At 40.5% G+C, this 19069-nt stretch overlaps 1 protein-coding gene across 1 annotated transcript in view; it reads left to right on the top strand.

Annotated features, from left to right (window-relative positions):
* Positions 1-7392: 7392 nt before the first annotated feature.
* KDR (kinase insert domain receptor) overlaps positions 7393-19069 on the top strand; it is a 43781-nt gene continuing 32104 nt past the window's right edge. The window contains exons 1-6 of the mRNA XM_036085200.2: positions 7393-7750; positions 11898-11991; positions 14291-14487; positions 17453-17583; positions 17817-17985; positions 18557-18696. Coding sequence (XP_035941093.1) covers positions 7684-7750; positions 11898-11991; positions 14291-14487; positions 17453-17583; positions 17817-17985; positions 18557-18696 — 798 coding nt within the window. The 5' untranslated portion in view covers positions 7393-7683. The remainder of the gene's footprint in view (positions 7751-11897; positions 11992-14290; positions 14488-17452; positions 17584-17816; positions 17986-18556; positions 18697-19069) is intronic.

Genomic DNA, 19069 nt, shown 5'->3' with positions numbered 1-19069 from the left:
AGGCAGTGTAGGAGTGAAGTGATGAAGAGTTCAGTTTTTGGACACTTCGAATTTAAGACATCAGTGGAACATACACATAGAGATGTGTAGGAAGGGTTGGAGATTAGAGTCTGGAGCTACCGCAGGAAGTCAGAGCTAGAAAACACAATTTTGCAAGTGATTCCTACAAAGAAGGTAATTGATGGCATGAAGGGGAATGAGATCCCTGAGAAAGTTGTAGAAAAGTACATAGGATGATGACCAGACATGGATGTGGAGATTCCCTATGTTTAGGGTTGAGCAAAGGAGCTCAAGCCTCTGAAGGGTGTTGGCTGGAGAAGTAGGTATGTACAGTATTAGGAGCATCAAACAAAGGCAGAGCTTCAAAAGGGGATGGACAACAGGATGGATATTGTGGAGATGCTGGGCAGAGTCAAGACTGAGAAGAAGCTATTGTCCTTGAAGAGAGAAGGTGAAAGATGGCCTCTGCTCTTTCAAGAACCTCTATGATGAAGGAAAGGTAAAAGTCACAGACAAGGAAGTAGCTTTAGGGAAAAGCAAGGTCAAGTTTTCTTAGGATAAGGAAATGTAAGTGTTTTGTACACAATCCAAAGACCATTCTAATGTCTAATATTTTTGATGTGTTGCTTTGTTGCTAGACTCATTTTCTCCACATCTGGAACTTCTATTTATATTATGTGGTCAGATGCATGAAATGACTCCCTTATGGCCTTTCATGTGCCTATAACCAGCCTGACCAATTTTTAGATGATTATCAGTTAGATCTGAAGTTGTATTTTTTATCCTATTTAAAAATTTCCCTCTGTGTGGAGTTTTCCTTGGTGAGTAGTTTCATTTGGTGTTTTTTTTTTTTTTTTTATGTGCATCAAGGTAGTGAAGTATTAGAAGTGAACATTCAGAAACACAGCTCAGAGAGAGAATTTTTATTTGTGCCTCAAGGGACTACTCATTAATGTTTTGGAAACTTTGGAGACTATATTTATATACAAAGAACATAAAACTTTTCTGCTGTCATTGACTAGGTCTTAATGTTGGTGAAGCAACATTACTGGGAAACACTCTTTATTCTGTAAAAATGTGAACAACACTGAAAACTGGTACAACTAAGCTGGAAGTGTATATATTTTTCCTGTGAAGGATGAGTGACTTGTAACTATTCTCTGGGAAACAAAGGCTTTTTTTTTTTTAAATGCACTATTCAGTTCTTGAAAAAATTTTGATAAGCTTTTAAGAGGGGAGATGGTCTTAATTCACTGGAAAATGGTTACAATCTACAAAAGGCACAGACATGAAATTCAAGTCACACATTTCTTGTATAGCACATGCAAATCTAATAAATGCTTTTTTCTTTTTCTTCATTACTTAAAATCAAAAACAAAACTCCAATCGTCCCTGCCTAATAAATTAAGAACCCTTTCATTCTGTCTGTGTCTCTGTTGCCATTGTATAGTTCTCTTTATTTCAACAAGTTGCTCTCTGTAAAGATAACTGTGATGGATACCCAAGAGACATGTGATTCTGGGGGGAAAAGGTGAAGGAGAAATAAAGACCAGCAGAAAGGAAAATGACAAAAATCATTTGAAATTCATCAATGTATTGAGGGGTGAGTATGCACGGAATGTTAGGCACGGAGGATACAAAATGAATTTGACCCAATATTTGCTTTTGAGGGAGAATCATTCACATAAACATATGACTATATGACTATATTATATGTGATATATCATATTATATAAGTGCTGTGTGTATATAGGAAAAGGAAAGCAATTTCCGAGCTCTGTGAATAACATAGTAGTTCGTATTAATTTGTCTAGGATAAAGTATAAATTCAGTATAGCTCTGGATATATTTATTAAATGTATGACTATTAAAATATGAATTTAAGAATGATCATGTAATGTACATGATAAATAGCTAGCATCTATAATTTGCACTCCATGGTATCTTTGACAATAGTTCTATTTAATTAGACATGTCACCCGAAGTCTATAGTATACAAGATACATTTTATTAAATAAGCATCATCATTATGCACTTCACCATTCTTATTAAAACTTAACAATTCTTATTAATAATTCTTATTAAAACTTAACAACCATCCTTTTAAACTCAACTACCTGCTCAGGTAAGACTTAACCCCTGACTGTTTCTTCTGGGAAGATTTCAACTGAAGAAGACTTGGAACAAAAAAGTAAAACATACCACTTGGGAAGGACATTTGAACTGAGTATTGAAGGATGACTAAAAGTTTTCCAGGAGACCAGGACAAAAAAAAAAAATCCATGGTGGAAAAGAAATGTCCCAAATGTACAAATGATTATGTATATAGTAACAACTACCTTTCTTTAAAGGAAAAGATCAGTGGTACAGAGGTTGGGTGGAAGGTGAAGATCCAGTCGGGTTGGGATTCTTGGTGTGGGTGAAGGGGAGATCTTATTACCTGCCTTTCACTCATTTTTTTTTTCCCTGTGTAGAAAGTATCTTCCTTTTTTTTTTTTATCTTATTTTATTTAAATTCAATTACTTAACATATAATGTATCATTAGTTTCAGATGCAGAGTTCAGTTATTCATCAATTGTATATAACAGCCAGTGCTCATTACATCACATGCCCTCCTTAATGCCCATCACCCAGTTACCCCATCTCTCCACCCACCTCCCCTCCAGCAACCCTCAGTGTGTTTCCTCTTTCTTGGTTGTTTGTCCCACAGTGATTCTCTTAAGTCACCCTTGGCCTTCTATCTACTTGGGAAAATGGAAGTGATCATCATAGAGAGGCTAAGGAAGCCGGTGGCATTGACTGACTCAGTCTCATCCCTTGAAAGAGACCAGCCCTCAATAAGAAACTGTCTCTATATGGTTGGAGGGGGTCTCTCTTAGATGTTTAATACCTCTTTGCCTTCCAATTCTGATTCCACCACTTGTTGTGGGATTTTGGAAAAGTTAAACCTTCTAAATCTCACCCCGCCCCCCGCCCTTGCCACAAGCCACTATGAGTATCTTCTACATTGGGTTATTGTGAACATTAAAATAAGATAATCCAAGGAAACTACCTGGCATATAATAAGTGTTCCCCAACGCTCCTCCTCCTTCTTTAAAAAATAAAGAGTGTCTTGACTTCTATTATGTCATTAACTAATGGTGAGAAAACTATGTATCAATTGTTTGCAAACAGATAAAGCAACTTTTTTGGTAAGACTTTTAGGAAGGCAAAGGAATACTACGAAAGTTAAAAATAATTTCTTGTCTTTACTTCTCTTCTTTACTAAGAATTGCTAATAGTGCTCACTGCCCTCATGGGAGGTTGTAAGGATAAAGCAAGGGATGAAGTGAAGTATTCAGAACAGTGTCTGCCCAAAGGATGTGCTCGATGAGTGTTGGCTACTTTTATTATTTTCTAACATCCTTTTCTGGAGCTGTGTGAATTTTCAGTTGATTATTTAAATTCCCTGCTTGCTTTCCACATTTAAAAATTGTTGTATTTATCCTATGTGAGCTATAACAAGAAACTATATGGGATAGTTTAGGGAGGGCACATAGACATACCTATTTAAAGTAACTGGGATTTTTCCTTTGTGGGTGACAAGTGATGAAATTCTGTTTCATCTGTTTCACAAAAAGGATGAGGAGTTTTTTTGTATTTATTAGAATGTAAGATTTTATGAATAAAACCAACCACTAATAGAAACATGCAAGTCAAGCCTGGCTTTGTGGTGACCTAGCCTTTTTTTCCCTTGAATATACAAATATATTTTGAGTTTAAGTTGAAAAAATAAATCACACAGACAGTGAAATAAATGTGGGTGTGGAAGGAAGGTGAATGAGAGATGAAGGGTATGCTCATAATTTCCCATGGCATGATAGTCGTGAGTACAGATGTGCTATGAAATCAAGCCAACATCTGGCAAGTCACAGGCTCTTGTAAGTTACAGCATAAACAAATACTGGAAACAAAAGGAGTAAACATGAGAAAGTATGCAAATATGTAATCAACAAATGGCAGTATTTGAAAATATAACAGCCACTAGAAGAGTTGATCTTTATATTTTTTATTTGTAAAAGCAACACTTTCTTCTTTTGATTAAGTCTTATAGAAATATATGAAATAAAACGTGCAAATTCTCATCCATCTGCCTCTTTGCTTCAACCGTTTCCCAGAGGTTATGTCAAGATACTGACAGTGGAAAAGTTAGTGATGGTATCTAGATCAGGCATCACTTTGGTTATAGTTACTTAAAATTTTTTTAGCGTGGAAAATTTTAAACATGTAAAAGTAAAGAATAGTAAAATGAACCCATATATACTCAGCAACCAACTTCCACAATTATTAAATTTTTGCTAGTTTTCATTTTTACTTTTTAACATATGAAGTCCAACATGCTTGTGGTGATGGAGCCAAATTTGGCATCATGGAGTATAATTTATGTAGTGTGCTTTGATGATATGAACAATGTATATTCTGTGTGCACAAGAGCCAAAGAAGTTGCTGGAATACAGAGCAGTCTACGATTGGTTAAAGTTGCCCTAGATGGAGCTACATGATGACTGCTCATTTATGCTCATACTGCCTTTATTTTCACCATTGTAACTGTAGTCTCTATTATTGTGCCTAGTACATAGTAGGTGCTCAAAAACTGAAGGAGCCCTATTTGCAGTGTAGATCTCTGTAGTACAAAGGAGGCCACACACTGTGGCGTGACTAACCCTCGCAGAATGCTTCCCAATATATCAGGTGCTTACTACGTGCTAGCTGCCCGTGCTCACCAGCTGTTGGGTCCTGTTCTAAATGCCTTACATGCAGTAACTCATTTAATTCTTGCAAAAACACCCTAGGAAGAAGGTACTATTGTCACCTTTTGTGTCTTATAGGTATGCAACCAGTAAGTGGGTCAAGATCACATGAATAGTAAGGGGTAGATCTGGGGGTTGAGCCCAGTTAGTGCGGCCCCAGAGTCTGTGCACTTAGCGACACTCTTTGCTGCTTCACCCCAAATGTGTCTGAATCCCATCTCTGGAGCACTAAACATACTTGAGCACTTTGGTAGGTCGTGGTTGTACCTATACTGCAGGATTAACTCACAAAATCACTCCAACGGTGCCAGATAATGGGGGGGTGTCGCCCCTAGACCAGACGTTTTTCAAAAAACAGGCTTTGTCGTTTTTCATGAACATAAGGCTACTTCTAAGTACTGTGTGGGAGGGAATGTGGTAGACTGATTTCATTGAGCCCCTGCCAAATTCTGGTCTTGTGGCCATCAAAGACGCATCATTTCCTCCAAGACTTCTAAAGGGGGCTATTACCACGGGCCTGCAAGTTCTGGTTTGCATTCGGAGGAGACACTATCTTCCTAAGTGAGACCTGGAAGAGGAAGTGTCATGAATTGTAAATAAGCCTGAGAGAAAAGAACTGTTTGGAGATGGAAATGGAGAAAAATGGCCTTTCCAAACCAGGTTCCATCCCCCTCCCCCGTGTCCAGCTTTGCCAGAGCCTGTCCTGTTTTACTTGCTAAGTTTACTAGCAGGAAGAGAGGAGTTTCTTTAAGGATTCCCGTGCCTCTTACAAATAATTATCTCCTAGGTCAAATATCAGCACATCTCTACCGTAGAACATCATGCCACTATTAGAAGAATGAGATGGAGCCTTATAGGTTGATGTAGAATGATCTTCAAGTTATATTTTATTTTCTAAAAGATTTTATTTATTTGAGAGAGAGAGAGAAAGAGCAGGGAGAGGGACAGAGAGAGAGGGAGAAGCAGGCTCCCCCTGGGATCATGACCTGAGTCGAAGGCAGACGCTTAACCAACTGAGCCACCCAGGAGCCCCTCAAGTTATATTTTAAAGTGAAAAAAGCCAACACACAGTATTTATACCCAGGCCACCCTTGCTGATACTCCTATAGCTCTACGTGCATAAATTTTGCTTGGAAAAAAAGAGGAAAGGTGAAAACGCTTGCCTCTGCTGAAGAAGGGCTTTTCATTCAAAACTTTTTCATATTATAAAAAAAGTTTTAAGCACATATATTCATTGTTTTTCAGAGTTAAAGTATTTCAGTTGTCAACCTGGCAAAGTAGAAGAGTAAATACAGCAAACATTTTAAACATAGAAGAAAAGCATCACTTTACACTGGGTGTTTCAGGAAGGGGGGTTTGGCCTAGATGCAGAAATAATAATTCTACTTCTTCATCTCCCTGAAGGTGGTGGTCCTTTAAGACAGAGAGATCTGCAAGATCCTTATTTAAAGAAATTAAGGGACTTTTGGTGTCGCTCTCTAGGTGTGGGGAGAAATGGAGAGAAAAGAAGGGAAAAAAAAATGTCTAAAGGAATCTGAATTCTCCAAACAGCTCCATGAGGAGTCTACACATGCAGAGATAGTTGTGAGGTTTGGTACGGAGTGTTCTGGGTGCCCGGGGTCTGGGAGCATTCGCTTCATTGCTTCTCCAGCGAAGCTGGCCTCCTTCTCCTAGCCTAAGGGTATCTTGGCTGGGAGCTCTGTTCTGAAAAGGGGCCTGGTCAAAAGCCCAAGAAGAGTCAGGGAGGGGCTCCTTGTCAGGTAACACGGTGGACAAAAGGCCCTTCTCAAGGAGAGAGCCTCACTCAGGGATAGGTGACTCTCACGCTGCGGGTACACTAGAGCCCTGGGTACCTACAGCTCCCTGGAGTCCTTGATGGAGGTTTTTGGTGAAAGCCCGGTAAAGGGTCTCAAATTTAAGAGCCTTTGGGGGCTAGGCTGGTAACCTAAAAACATTTGAAGCTGCCAGATATAAGAGGAAATAGGGGGAACTTTGGAGAACTGAGCATGTGTATATTCTGACTAAAGGCATTCAGATTCAGATTTTTAAACTACAGTTTTGCTAGCCAAGCAAAACACTGGCTGGAGTCACTGCCGGTTTGCGATCCTGCATTCGCCTGGGCTCAGTATCCGCTTTTCTCTGGTTGCTTCAACCTGCGGCTGATCCACCGGAAAAGCGCGGACGCCGAAGACGGTCGCAAATTTTGGCGCGCCTCCTGAAGGCTCAGTGTCCTTCGCCTGCGCTCGCCGCGCTGTCCCCTCCTTCGGCACCACCCAGCCCCCACCCGCATCTCGGAGGGCCCCAACCTACTGAAGCTTGGAGTGTCTCAGAAGCCCTTACGGGCTACATTTCATCTCTACCAGAAATGGGGTTGTTGCGCCTGGGACGTTCCCCCTCCGGACACTCGGGGCCAGATGCGGTCCCAGGCAAGCGGGGAGACCGGGAGATGTAGTGCGCTGGGGAAGCAGCGGGTCCCGGCCTGGTAACCGGCTGAGAGGCGGGGCCGGCGGCAGAGGGGAACCCCGCCCCGGCCCCGCCCCTCGTAGCCCCGCCCCCAAGCTCTAGAGTTTCGACCTCTAGCTCCCACCCCGCACTGAGTCCCGGGACCCCGGGAGAGCTGGCGGTGGACGGTTGGGTTTCTTCTGCCCGCGCGGAGCATCACTTGCGCGCTACGGCTAGCCCAGAGCTGTCGCGCAGCGGGGATTTCCTCTCCTCCCGGCACCCGCTGACGCCCCTGCAAGCCGTGGCCGGAGCCAGGGCACCCTCCCCTTTGCGCCCCACAGTCCTGCGCTGCGGCACTCGTTCCACCTCCGCGCCTTCTTCGCGGGGCAGGCCCAGGGAGAAAGAACCGGCGCCCGAGTCCTGGGCACCGCGCCCGGCGCGAGGTGCGGGATGGAGAGCAAGGCGCTGCTGGCCATCGCTCTGTGGCTCTGCGTGGAGACCAGGGCTGCCTCAGTGGGTAAGGAGCCCACTCCCTAGAAGGAAGGCGGAGAGGTCGGGTGCGGGCGGAGAGATGGGGCGATGCGGAGAGGTCCTGGAGGCCGGATCTAACTCGGAGTCAGCTGGAAAGATGAAAAGTGACTTGACACTTCGTGTTTTTTCATTTACCAGTGAGGAAACCGAGGCTCTTTGATTGGCCCAAGATTATCCAGAGAGTTGGTGGTCTCCCGAGCCCAGTTCCTTTTCCACGACTCTGGTCTCCGACCCGGGCCTCGGCTGGAGCGAGTCCTGCGGAGCCGACACACCCTCGGGGAGGCGGGGGTGGGAAGGCAGGCGCCGGGGCTGGCAGGCAAGAGGTGCCCCCGCAGGCGGGAACAGGCTGTGGAACGTTGTCCGGCTGGGCGCACAGTCCTTAGCCCGGGCGCGGGGAAGGAAGCCTTGCAGGGAGAGCCAGCCAGTTCGCTGCGATCGCCTGCATCGTGCACTCAGCTCTGCCTCTGCAGGAGTCAGGCGGACGCCGGTGTGCGGTTCCCTTCTGGCTGGAACCCACAAACACATCCACTGTATGCGGTGCAGTTCAGGGAGGGAAACTTTTTTCCCTTCCTTGGTGCAGGATGCTGCTGTCCTTGCAGAGAGAAGGTGAAATTGAGCTCCGAGCCGGGGTTGTGACAGCTTCCCAAAATGTTTCCAAGTAACAGTCACCTTCTTATGTAAAACAATCACATCTTTCAAAGCTTTGGTCCTTGGGATAAGCGCATGGTCAGAAGCTCAAGTTCTGAAAACTTACTCTGCGGGACTCGGTAGCTAGATTTAGCGCCGCCCCGCACTTTCCTTGCCACCTAAAATTTCAGTCTTCTTCAGGATTAGGAACACACATGCGCTTGATGCAATAAATGTCTGTCTTTCTTCGCTTTACCCGCCCCCACAACGCCCTTCTCATATCTCTTTTCTGTAGCCACAGATTGCTGATTTCCAGATTTCCACTCTTTGGAGGGTGAGAAAGGGAAGAGGGTGGAGGGGAAAAAAAGTCAAATAATTCAGGGAAAAATTCCTTATATTGAAATAAAAGAATCACATGTCTTTAAAAAAAGACACTCGTATACAGTAACAAGATCATCTGGGTATAGTTATTAAATTTTCTTAATAATGACTTGGTTCATCAGGGCCAGCTCCACCATGGACACTCATTTGTCCCTGACAAGACCTCTCTTTCCCCCTTTATGGTCTGGAACATGTGGTTGTTCTGTATCCCACAAAGAAGTGAGTTGCTTCTAAGCCTGGGGTGTTTCATCGCGCAGCAGTAGTAACTGTAATCGGGTTGTCCTGAATATAATGATGAGGTTGCCCTTTCGGAGTGTGTGACTTGCTTAATTGGATTGGGCTGTAATTGGTGCCATCAAATTCTAGAGACAGAGGCACTGTTGTTTTTCCTTCCTGTCTTTGAGCTGGAAGGGTAATAGCGCACAAATTAATTAATTTTGGTTAGGGGATTTGAACATAGAAGGGCTTTTTATTTAGTAGCAGCATATGTACTTCTTATAGTTATTTCTTTAGAATTTTCTGAAGAGCAGAACTTAAACTTGCCAATGAAAATGAATGAAGCTTAATGGAGCAAAACAAAATTGAACGTTGGTTGGTCTACAGATATGAATTTGAAGTTATCATTATTGATATAGCCTTGTTGAAAAGATTTTTGTTGAATAGTATGGTATTGTCTTAGCTTCCTATGAATGGAGAACATATCTTTAATTAATTTTTTAACATAAGAAAGTGTGTCTAGAGTGTGAGATAATCTGTGACAATAATTTATGAGAGATCTTCAAGAACCTCTTAGTTCAGTGGCAGAACGAACATGGCTTATTTAGAGCTTTGCCTTTACTACCGTTTTTTTTTCTCACATAAATGTGCCCAGATAATGGGTTCTTTCTCATTTGGATCACTGTACACATTGTATTAAGTTACTGTTTTCAACATATTTCTCAACCTAGTGTTTCCCAGCCAAGTTTGATACTTATACTCATCCAAACGAGTTGTTTTCATTTTCCTTTTCTTAAAGTGAGACTCCATTGTTGGAAGGATTTTCTATTGTTTTTAAAAACTTTGCTTCATTGTTTGTCTACTTTGGGGGCAGTTATTTCCTTCCGTATTGAAAAGGGCTATGGTAATTAACTGAACATGGTAAGCCAAATCAATAGCTGTCCAAGAGTGTCCCATAGGCCATGTGTGATCGAGTCATCTGAAATGCTCGTGAAAATGCAGATTTGTAGGGCTAGGGATATCTTACACATCTTAAAGTTTAAGAATTACTAGCCCAAACACAAATCAGTATACCAATTAATTTCTGAGATTTATTGATATAACTTAAGTTCTAAATTTTTTAAAAAAACTGTATTGATCAACAAATTTACAGTTGTGTCAGCAACCTATTTTGCACATCTGGGTGAGTGTGTAGAAATATGGGTGATTAGCTGTTCATTTTTGCCTGCAGCTGTTCACATTGAGGTCCACAGATTCAGTGTACTGGATATTTGCACTGGATATTTGCTCACTCTCTTTACTCATACTTTTTCATATTTGTTAATACTGTCTTATTTACCCAACAAGATTAGTGCCAGTTTAGGCCTTGAGAGTCGGTGGTTCTTTTTTAAAAAAAAATTATTTACTTATCTTTAAAATTCTAGTATAATTAACATACAGTGTTATATTAGTTTCAGGTCTACAATATAGTGATTCATCAGTTCTGTACATGACTCAGTGCTCATCATGATAAGTGTACTCTTAATCCCCATCACCTATATCACCCATCCCCCCACCCACCTCCCCCTGGTAACCATCAGCTTGTTCTCTATATTTAAGAGTCTATTTTTTTATTTGTTTTGTTTCTTAAATTCCACAAATGAGTGAAATCTTTGGTATTTGTTTTTCTCTGACTTTGTTTAGAATAATACTCTCTAGCTCCATCCATGTAGTTGCAAAATGGCAAGGTTTCCTTCTTTTTTATGGCTGAGTAATACTCCATAGCATCTGCATCTTCTTTATCCACTCATCTATTGATGGACACTGGGTTACTTCCATATCTTGGCTAATGTAAATAATGCTGCAATAAACACAGCGGTGCATGTATCTTTTTGAATTAGTGTTTTCATTTTCTTTGGGTAGAGAGTCTTTTGTTCTTAGTTGATGTGAGTTAAAGATCATATTAAGCTTGGGTGATTACCCAGCATCCATCACTTTTTAAGGTGATGTTTTGGAATCTGGATATTAGTTAAGGCCCTAGCATGGTGGACAGTTTTTCTTTCTTTGATAGTTTTCCATCACTTACTAGCTCTTTGCATTTAGTTCACAGAGAACTCTGTTTTCTTGCTGTGGAGTGATCCATGGTGAGGAATCTGTCCAGTGGTATTTTTAGGTAAATACAGCTTTCTTGTATTGTAAACTTGGTATCAGGATGAGCTCAGAGCTTTGATTAATAAGTTGAGATTTCCCGAATTGTAATTCATTAACACTACACTTTTTTAGTTACATTCTCTCAGAAAAAGTGTATTAATAGGTGTATTATATGGACACTGGCAAATGTTTTTTTTCTTTTCCCTCAATTCCTCTCACCTAGTTTTAATGTACAGTCTTCCAACTTTGGCAGTTCAGTTACCACAGGAAGTGCACTAGAAAATTGATAAAGGAAAATGAGACAATGTCATGGGCACTCCTCTCCCCTTCAGGGTACATAGATGAACTGTATAGAAATCTCTCTTAGTAGTATTCATTAATCAGCAATTTAGTCAACTGTGTACATCCTATGCTTTATAAGAAATGTCAGTGGGTCCTTTCCCAAGGGAGTGAGATCATCAGATGAAGGTTCATTTGGTTTCAATGTCCTATATCCTTTTGTAAGACCTTGAAGTTGGCAATGCAGGAAAACAGGAACTCCACCCTAGCTCCATGAATTGCAGAACTTTTGTGTTGGTTTATGACCATCTGCCCATTCTTCCTGTTATGACACAGTTTGTGAACTTTTACTGGGAATGGTGAAAAGTAAATTCACAGTTTTACACAATGAATTGCTGAAGAGGCCTTTTAAAGTATAGAGTGTGCATTGTTTATGGAAGGTGTTTCCTATTGGGTCTGACTCAGTGGCAACTATATTCATTTATTTAATTTGTTTCTAGGTTTGCCTAGTGTTTCCCTTGATCCACCCAGACTCAGCATACAAAAAGACATACTTACAATTATGGCTAATACAACTCTTCAGATTACTTGCAGGTAAGGATTCATTTTAGATTCACATTTCCTATGTTAAGTAACTCATTGTTATTGAGGGGAAAATAATTTACATAAGCAGAATTGTAACAGTTGTAGTAATTGTAAGTAGTGAGGTTTCTAATAAATGATTTAATAATGAAAAATTAGAACGCTCTTCTCCCAAAAATTTTGTATGATTTTTCTGGAATTTTTTTCCTGCTATTCTCTGCCAACACACACACACGCACACACACACGTACACATGCACACACGCATATGCACGTGCACACATGCACACACACACGCACACATGCACACACGCGCGCGCACACACATGCACACACATATGCACACACACACGTACACATGCACACATGCACACACACACGCACACACGTACACATGCACACACGCATATGCACACGCACACATGCACGCACACACGCGCACACACGCATATGCACACGCACACATGCACACACGCGCACATGCACACACGCACATGCACACGTACACATGCACACGCACACATGCACACACGCACACGTACACATGCACACACGCACATGCACACGCACACATGCACACAGTACAGCACCTGGCACATAGTAAATAGTAGACATTCAATAAATATTGAATAAATAAGTGAAATTAAGGACTTACCCTCTTACCCTTAAGGGATGGAGATGAAGGAGTTTGGGGCCATATTTATTATATTCAGAATGGCTCTTGGACATTTGTTTAGCCCTTGCCAGGAATTTTATTTTATGATACAATTATGACTGTAGTAGCAGTTTAATATTCAGCCATTAATATTACTGAGTACATGTTCTGCACAGGTAATGGACTTCATGCTTTGGCTTGATGTTCTGGAATGCCTCTCTTCTCATTTGCTAGCAAGAAGTCATGCTACTGTTTTTTGCTAACTGGGGAAGCTGGGTTCTTTGAAAGGAAGAAGATGTATTTAGTTTTTGTCTCATAGCTCCGACCACAAAAGGAAAGGCAGAAGACCTTAGGGTTTAATGCAGTGACCCGGAGGCTTCTCAGGAACCTCTCAGTGTGTCTTTGGCAGAGATATGGAGAGATGGGTGGAGGTGATGTTGCCCTCTGAGAAGAGAACCAGGGGTCCACAGAGAACCTTGGGCAGCTTACTGCCATTGCTTACACTTGATGAACACCAATGTTCATCACAACACAGATCTATTTTAGACTGCAGACTGTGAAGGATACTCTCATCCCCTTATCAAGGGTAGGTAACCAATATCCAGCCCTTGGGAGAAGACATAGTAACCGTGCTATTTCTCCAGCTTTGCTATCAGAAGACACATTTCTTAGTGGATTTTCCTCTTACCCATCCTCAATAACAGAGGCTATTTAAAATCCTCAAAGATTCTGTACTCCCTTTTAAAACTCATTCAAAAGAATTTTTTATGTCCTGAAAAAGCCATGGAGTATGTTAAAGTAACTTCACTAATGTACCTGCAACTTCATGAAAATTTCAAATTCTTTGAAAGAAGAATCAATGATGTTACATGCTTTTTGATGTGGACTATCTTTCTTAGGGCTTTGCAGGAAAAGGCTGCAATGAAAGTAATCTTTGTTTGAATGCAGTCTGTATAAGGTCCTATGAGGCTCTTAGACAGTTGCACCCTCTTCCTTCTGAACCTCACTTCTTATTGTCCTGCCTGCCCACTGCTACCTGACTACTCTGGCTTCCTTGCCATTCCCCTGATACTCCAAATACTCCTGCCCCAAGGCCTTTAAATTTTCTGTTCCCTCTGCCTGGAACACTGTTCCTCCTTATATTCATATGGCTTCATCAAGCCCCTCCCACCAGAACTCTTTACTCTGTGTATATTCTATATTTTCTCCACAGTACTTATCACTACCTTACATTTTACTTACACTATATATTTTACTTACTTTTAAAAAAATTCAGCTTTATTGAGGTTTACTTACTATTTCATTGCCTGTTTCCTCTAACTAGACTGAAGTTCCATAAAGGCATTGATTTTTGTCTGATTTGTTCACTGCTGTATCCCCAGACTTTAACAACACTTGGCATATAGCACCTGCTTAAGAAACATTTGTTGAGTGAACGAGTTAATTAATAGAAAACTCAGGAATCCTTATAAGTGGTGTCCGAAGCTGAGTTTATGGCTTTTCGTCATTTGTCCATTCAGCCTGTCATTGTTGGTAGAAGGCTGGGAATCTGTCTGTTGAGTTTATATAAGTTTGAGAAACAAACCTTCTGTTTTCTTAGAAACAGCCTCATAGTGTCGCATTTCCCATGATCACTTCCCTGGAATTAATTTTTCAGGGGACAGAGGGACTTGGACTGGCTCTGGCCCAATAATCAGAGTGGCTCTGAGAAAAGAGTGGAGGTGACCGAGTGCAGGGACAGCCTCTTCTGTAAGATGCTTATGATTCCAAAAGTGATTGGAAATGATACTGGAGCCTACAAGTGCTTCTACCGGGACACTGAAATGGCCTCGGTCATTTATGTCTACGTTCAAGGTAAGTAGTTACATGGAATTCATTTCCCAAGCTGATTTACCAGGTATAAAACACTTAGATAAGCAGAGAAGAATCGAGTACAATGGAGTACGACAAAAGGCTCGCTCCAAAGGCTGTTTGCTAACAGGCATACACAAAATTCTTCTCTCTCAAGGTTTCCTCTGAGAATAAGACTCACTGATTTGTTCTGGAACTTGGGCCCCGTTACATCTCTTTTGCCCAGTTAGTGGGGTTTTGCTCTTTGTTTCTAAGGGAAATCTGTGTTCACAATTGGCTATAGGGATTTATAAAGAGCCTTCTGATGTTTGAGAAAAAGAACCTGAAATCCTTGAAAAGGAGGGTTCAGGGGTGCGTTGTGGAGAAGTTTCTGTGGAGAGATAGGTTATCTACAACAGGGTAGGAGATTTTCTCAAGAATGCGCAGGGAAACAGCCAAGGGCTCTGGAGCTTTTATGTACGTGAGAACTTTTCTTTTCCGACTTATACTTTGTGAAAAACAATTTCCATCTTCTTGTGCAAATGAAGATACTACCTCAAAGGGCTTTTTGAGGACAGTATTTCTCTCCTTTGCTTGTGTGGTCCAAGATCTTGGATGATATGCAACATCTTTCCAGAGTTTGCAATTTGGGATTGACGCCATGGAGGTCAATTTAACATCCATGTAGAATAAAACACAATGTTACATGTATTTAGTATTTATAATATAAATTATTTTTTCTTTTGTGTTTCAAAAATCTTATACTACCTTAATTTTCATGTGGGAACCTGACCTAACTGATGATAGTTATAATTCTGTCAGACAATTTTGGGGAATGTTAGTGTTGTATAGTACTTTTCTTGGATAATCTAAATATTTTTCTTTTCAGTGAAATTGAGCTGTTTAGACATTTTATTTATACATTTGTATATATATTTTTTGCATCCCAGAGGATTTGAGGCAGGTGAAGATGGCTTAGACTTTTTTCCAGGAGCATCTTTTATAGAATGGGAATTTCATTAGCTTTGGGAAACACACTTGCATATCTCCATTTACATTTCAATGGTGCAATATGGCCAGTGCAGTGGGAAAATGGAGATTACATCAAAATAACGTATGTCATTCCTGGACTGCACAATATTGAGAATTATTTTTGCCCAGGGTGAGCACAGTCCAAGATAGAGTTCTGTGCCCTTCTCCTTCCTCTGCAGAATTTGAAAGAGACAAGGCTCAGATCTTGGAGAATTTCTGGCTCCTTTTGATCTGGCAGTCTTGGGAGATCAGGCTTTCTCAGAAGATTGCAAGGATTTCCTGCTTTTAGCCTGTCTGGAAATACTACAAGATGAACCTCTCCCGTAATATCTCGTTATTTCCTTCTCCCCAAGTCAGGAAACCTGGAGACATGTGAAAATCCATTTCATGAGTTACAGTAAATATTTTATTTTGAGAGGATGGGTGGTTGTTTGGGTTTCTTTTGTTTATTTCCTTTTTTCGGAAGACTGAAATAGAATTGATTTACTGAATAGCTTTAGTCTTACGTAAGGGGTTAACTTAGCTTCCAAAGACTTGTTGGAAGCAAGCTTGGTAATATTTCACAGTACGTGGATGAAAGGTAGGTAATATTCAGAAGTAGCAATCCCAGGCACTGTTTATTTGTACATTGCCTGTCTTTGGATATACCATTAAATTCTGCTTCTTGTCTAAGCCTAATGTTCTAGGAGGTGAGCTGTCCAAGATTTTAACACTGAGAAAGAAAGCACTGAAGTATTCCCTATGGGCGGCCCTTTAATGTCCCCTCTGGTCCCTACCTTGCTTCCTTAGGCTTCTGACCCCATTCCCTCCAGCAATGGATGGAGCCAGGAAGTGGGTCTTGGCCTCATAAGATAATGGCTATGGCATGTGGTGGGCTGGATTGGCTGCCTTTCTGTGCTTTCCAGCTGGGAAGGAAATCAAACTTCTGCTGTTGCAGGGAATTATCTGCCTTTCTCCCCTTGGTTTAATTAACTCTTTCTTTACTTGGACCAGCCATCCTGAAGAGCTCTGGAAATGCTGGATCAGGTGTGTTGGGCATAGCAGGCTGAGCCATTATCTCTGTGAGATTCAAGTACAACCTCACACTATGGTGACTCTATCTCTGGGCAGTAGACTCTTTTCCCAGCGGTGTATTCACATTGTAGGAACAATGTTAGGATGACATTAAAATCTCTTTTTTGTTCTTCTCACTTTTTGCCATGGTGGTTTTTTGAGTTTTTATCATTGAAGATATTAATGATTGCTGAATTTTAAACTGAATTCAATAACCACTGAACATTATTTTATAAAGAATCTCATATCTGGTGTTCACAATCTTAAAATACCCATGTCAATTTTTCTCTTGAATAATTAAATCAAAAAGTTGTTATTTTCTGCTTATTTTAAAGATCCTTTGGAATCCATTAGTTTATTTTCATGGCCCTTGGACATTATTTGCCTAAAGAGAGAATATACTTTTTTTTAAGCATCAATAAAATTCAGTAGGTAAAGTACAGATTTAACTTTAAAATTAATTTAAAATTAAAAAAATTATTTTAAGATTTATGTACTTGAAAAGTATTTAGTATCTATGAAGAATGTATATGTGTATATGAAAGTGTATATGAAAAATGAAGTATGCTCCTTCATTTTGAAAAAAATTATAATGATCCATCTGTTTAAATGTGGAACCTGTAAAATATACTCTACTTGTTGATGATCCTAGTGAAAGGAGTCGATTTCACTCTAGGAATTTTCTTTCAGATTTTTATACACATACACACACACACACACACACTCTTTCTGCAGCATATCTTTGGAGTCAGATATCTACCAGCAGACCAACCTGTGGATCCCTTTGCCTGGTGTGAAATGTCATTCTCAATCATTTGCTTCTCTGGTTAGAGTTTATGAACTGGAAACAAGATCAACTTTTCTAGTAAATGCCATTAACTAAGGGAATTAATTTTTCTTCTAGATTACAGATCTCCATTTATTGCTTCTGTTAGTGACCAACATGAAGTTGTGTACATCACTGAGAAGAAAAACAAAACTGTGGTGATTCCATGTCTTGGATCCGTTTCCAACCTCAATGTGTCACTTTGTGCAGTAAGTTACATCTTTTTCAATCATCTCTCATGTTTTCATAATGTTAAGATGGGTAGCCTCTATGTAATATATTACCAAGCACGTGTTTTAAAGATCCTCAGGAAAGGGTCAAAATGACAACAAATAAAACCAATTTATATTCTTTAGTGATAAATTCTTTAGTGATCATTTTACATGGTTTTCACTTTTGGATAGCACTTTATTCAATATTTGATATTTCTTTTTCTACCCAGAGGTATCCAGAAAAGAGGTTTGTTCCTGATGGTAACAGAATTTCCTGGGACAGTAAGAAAGGCTTCACTATCCCCAGCTACATGATCAGCTATGCTGGCATGGTCTTCTGTGAAGCAAAAATTAATGATGAAAGTTACCAGTCTATTATGTACATAGTTGTGGTTGTAGGTAAGTGGACAGTTTTCTTATCATTAAATCAGACATTAAAGATTGGTTTGCTACATTAAGATCCTGGAGATTAAGGTATTGGGGGAAGGACAAAGGATATTGAAAAATATATTAATTCAAGATCTGGTGTGGGGCAATTCATTACATCTGCTCTTCTCTACCAAATAAACCTATGTGCAATTCAGTTTTTCTCTTTTCTTGCCAAAACCAAGGACAGAAAAGAGCGTATTTTATGGAAAGTTCAACGTTCAGAACATTGCTTGGCATCAATTCTTTTAATTATACCTATTTTATGGAAAGTTCAGTAATTTACTAAGGCTGGCTTTGCTGGCTATTGACTGTTCAAATTTTACTGCTTTTCTATCCACTGGGCTACATCTTCGAGATTCCTGCAGGTTTGCTTTGTAAGTCTTTGTAGGCCATTTTGCTGGAAGGTACCAAGTATTGGTGAGGCCCTCAGGGAAAAATGATGTGGCACATTTTGAAATTGCATCATTTTCAAAAAAATCCATGCTAAGTTATAGATTTGTTTTCTCTCTCTTTCTCTGTGTTTTCAATTTACTTGCTCCAGGGTACAAGATTTATGATGTGGTTGTCAGCCCCCCTCTCGAAGTTGAGCTGTCTGTTGGAGAGAGGCTTGTCTTAAATTGTACAGCAAGGACTGAACTAAATGTGGGGATTGACTTCAACTGGGAATATCCTTCTTTGAAGGTAACACTAACAATTCAAAGCCAGACCTCTCAATACTTTGATAATAAGCCCCAATGGAATTGGCTTAAGAGATAGGGACCTCTCTGGCCAGATAAAATATAAGGGCCTTAACTCTCTCTCTCTCTCTCTCTCACACACACACACACACAGACACACACACACACGCACACAGTTTAAAAGAACTGCAGAACATATAACATCCATGGAAAACAGATGCAATGCCAAGAACTCGGTCCCACTCTGCTACTTTCAGGCTGTGAAGATGAATTTTCTCTAGGTGATTACATCTTGTCAGGTTGTGTTATTTCTCTGTGCTCCAAAGTCTTTGTTATATTTCCCCTTTAAGGGAATTTGTCTTCAAGAGGTGGCATAA

This window comes from Halichoerus grypus, chromosome 3, assembly GCF_964656455.1.
Source record: "Halichoerus grypus chromosome 3, mHalGry1.hap1.1, whole genome shotgun sequence".
In the NCBI taxonomy this organism is placed as follows: domain Eukaryota; kingdom Metazoa; phylum Chordata; class Mammalia; order Carnivora; family Phocidae; genus Halichoerus; species Halichoerus grypus.
This window is presented reverse-complemented; position numbering and strand designations above follow the sequence as displayed.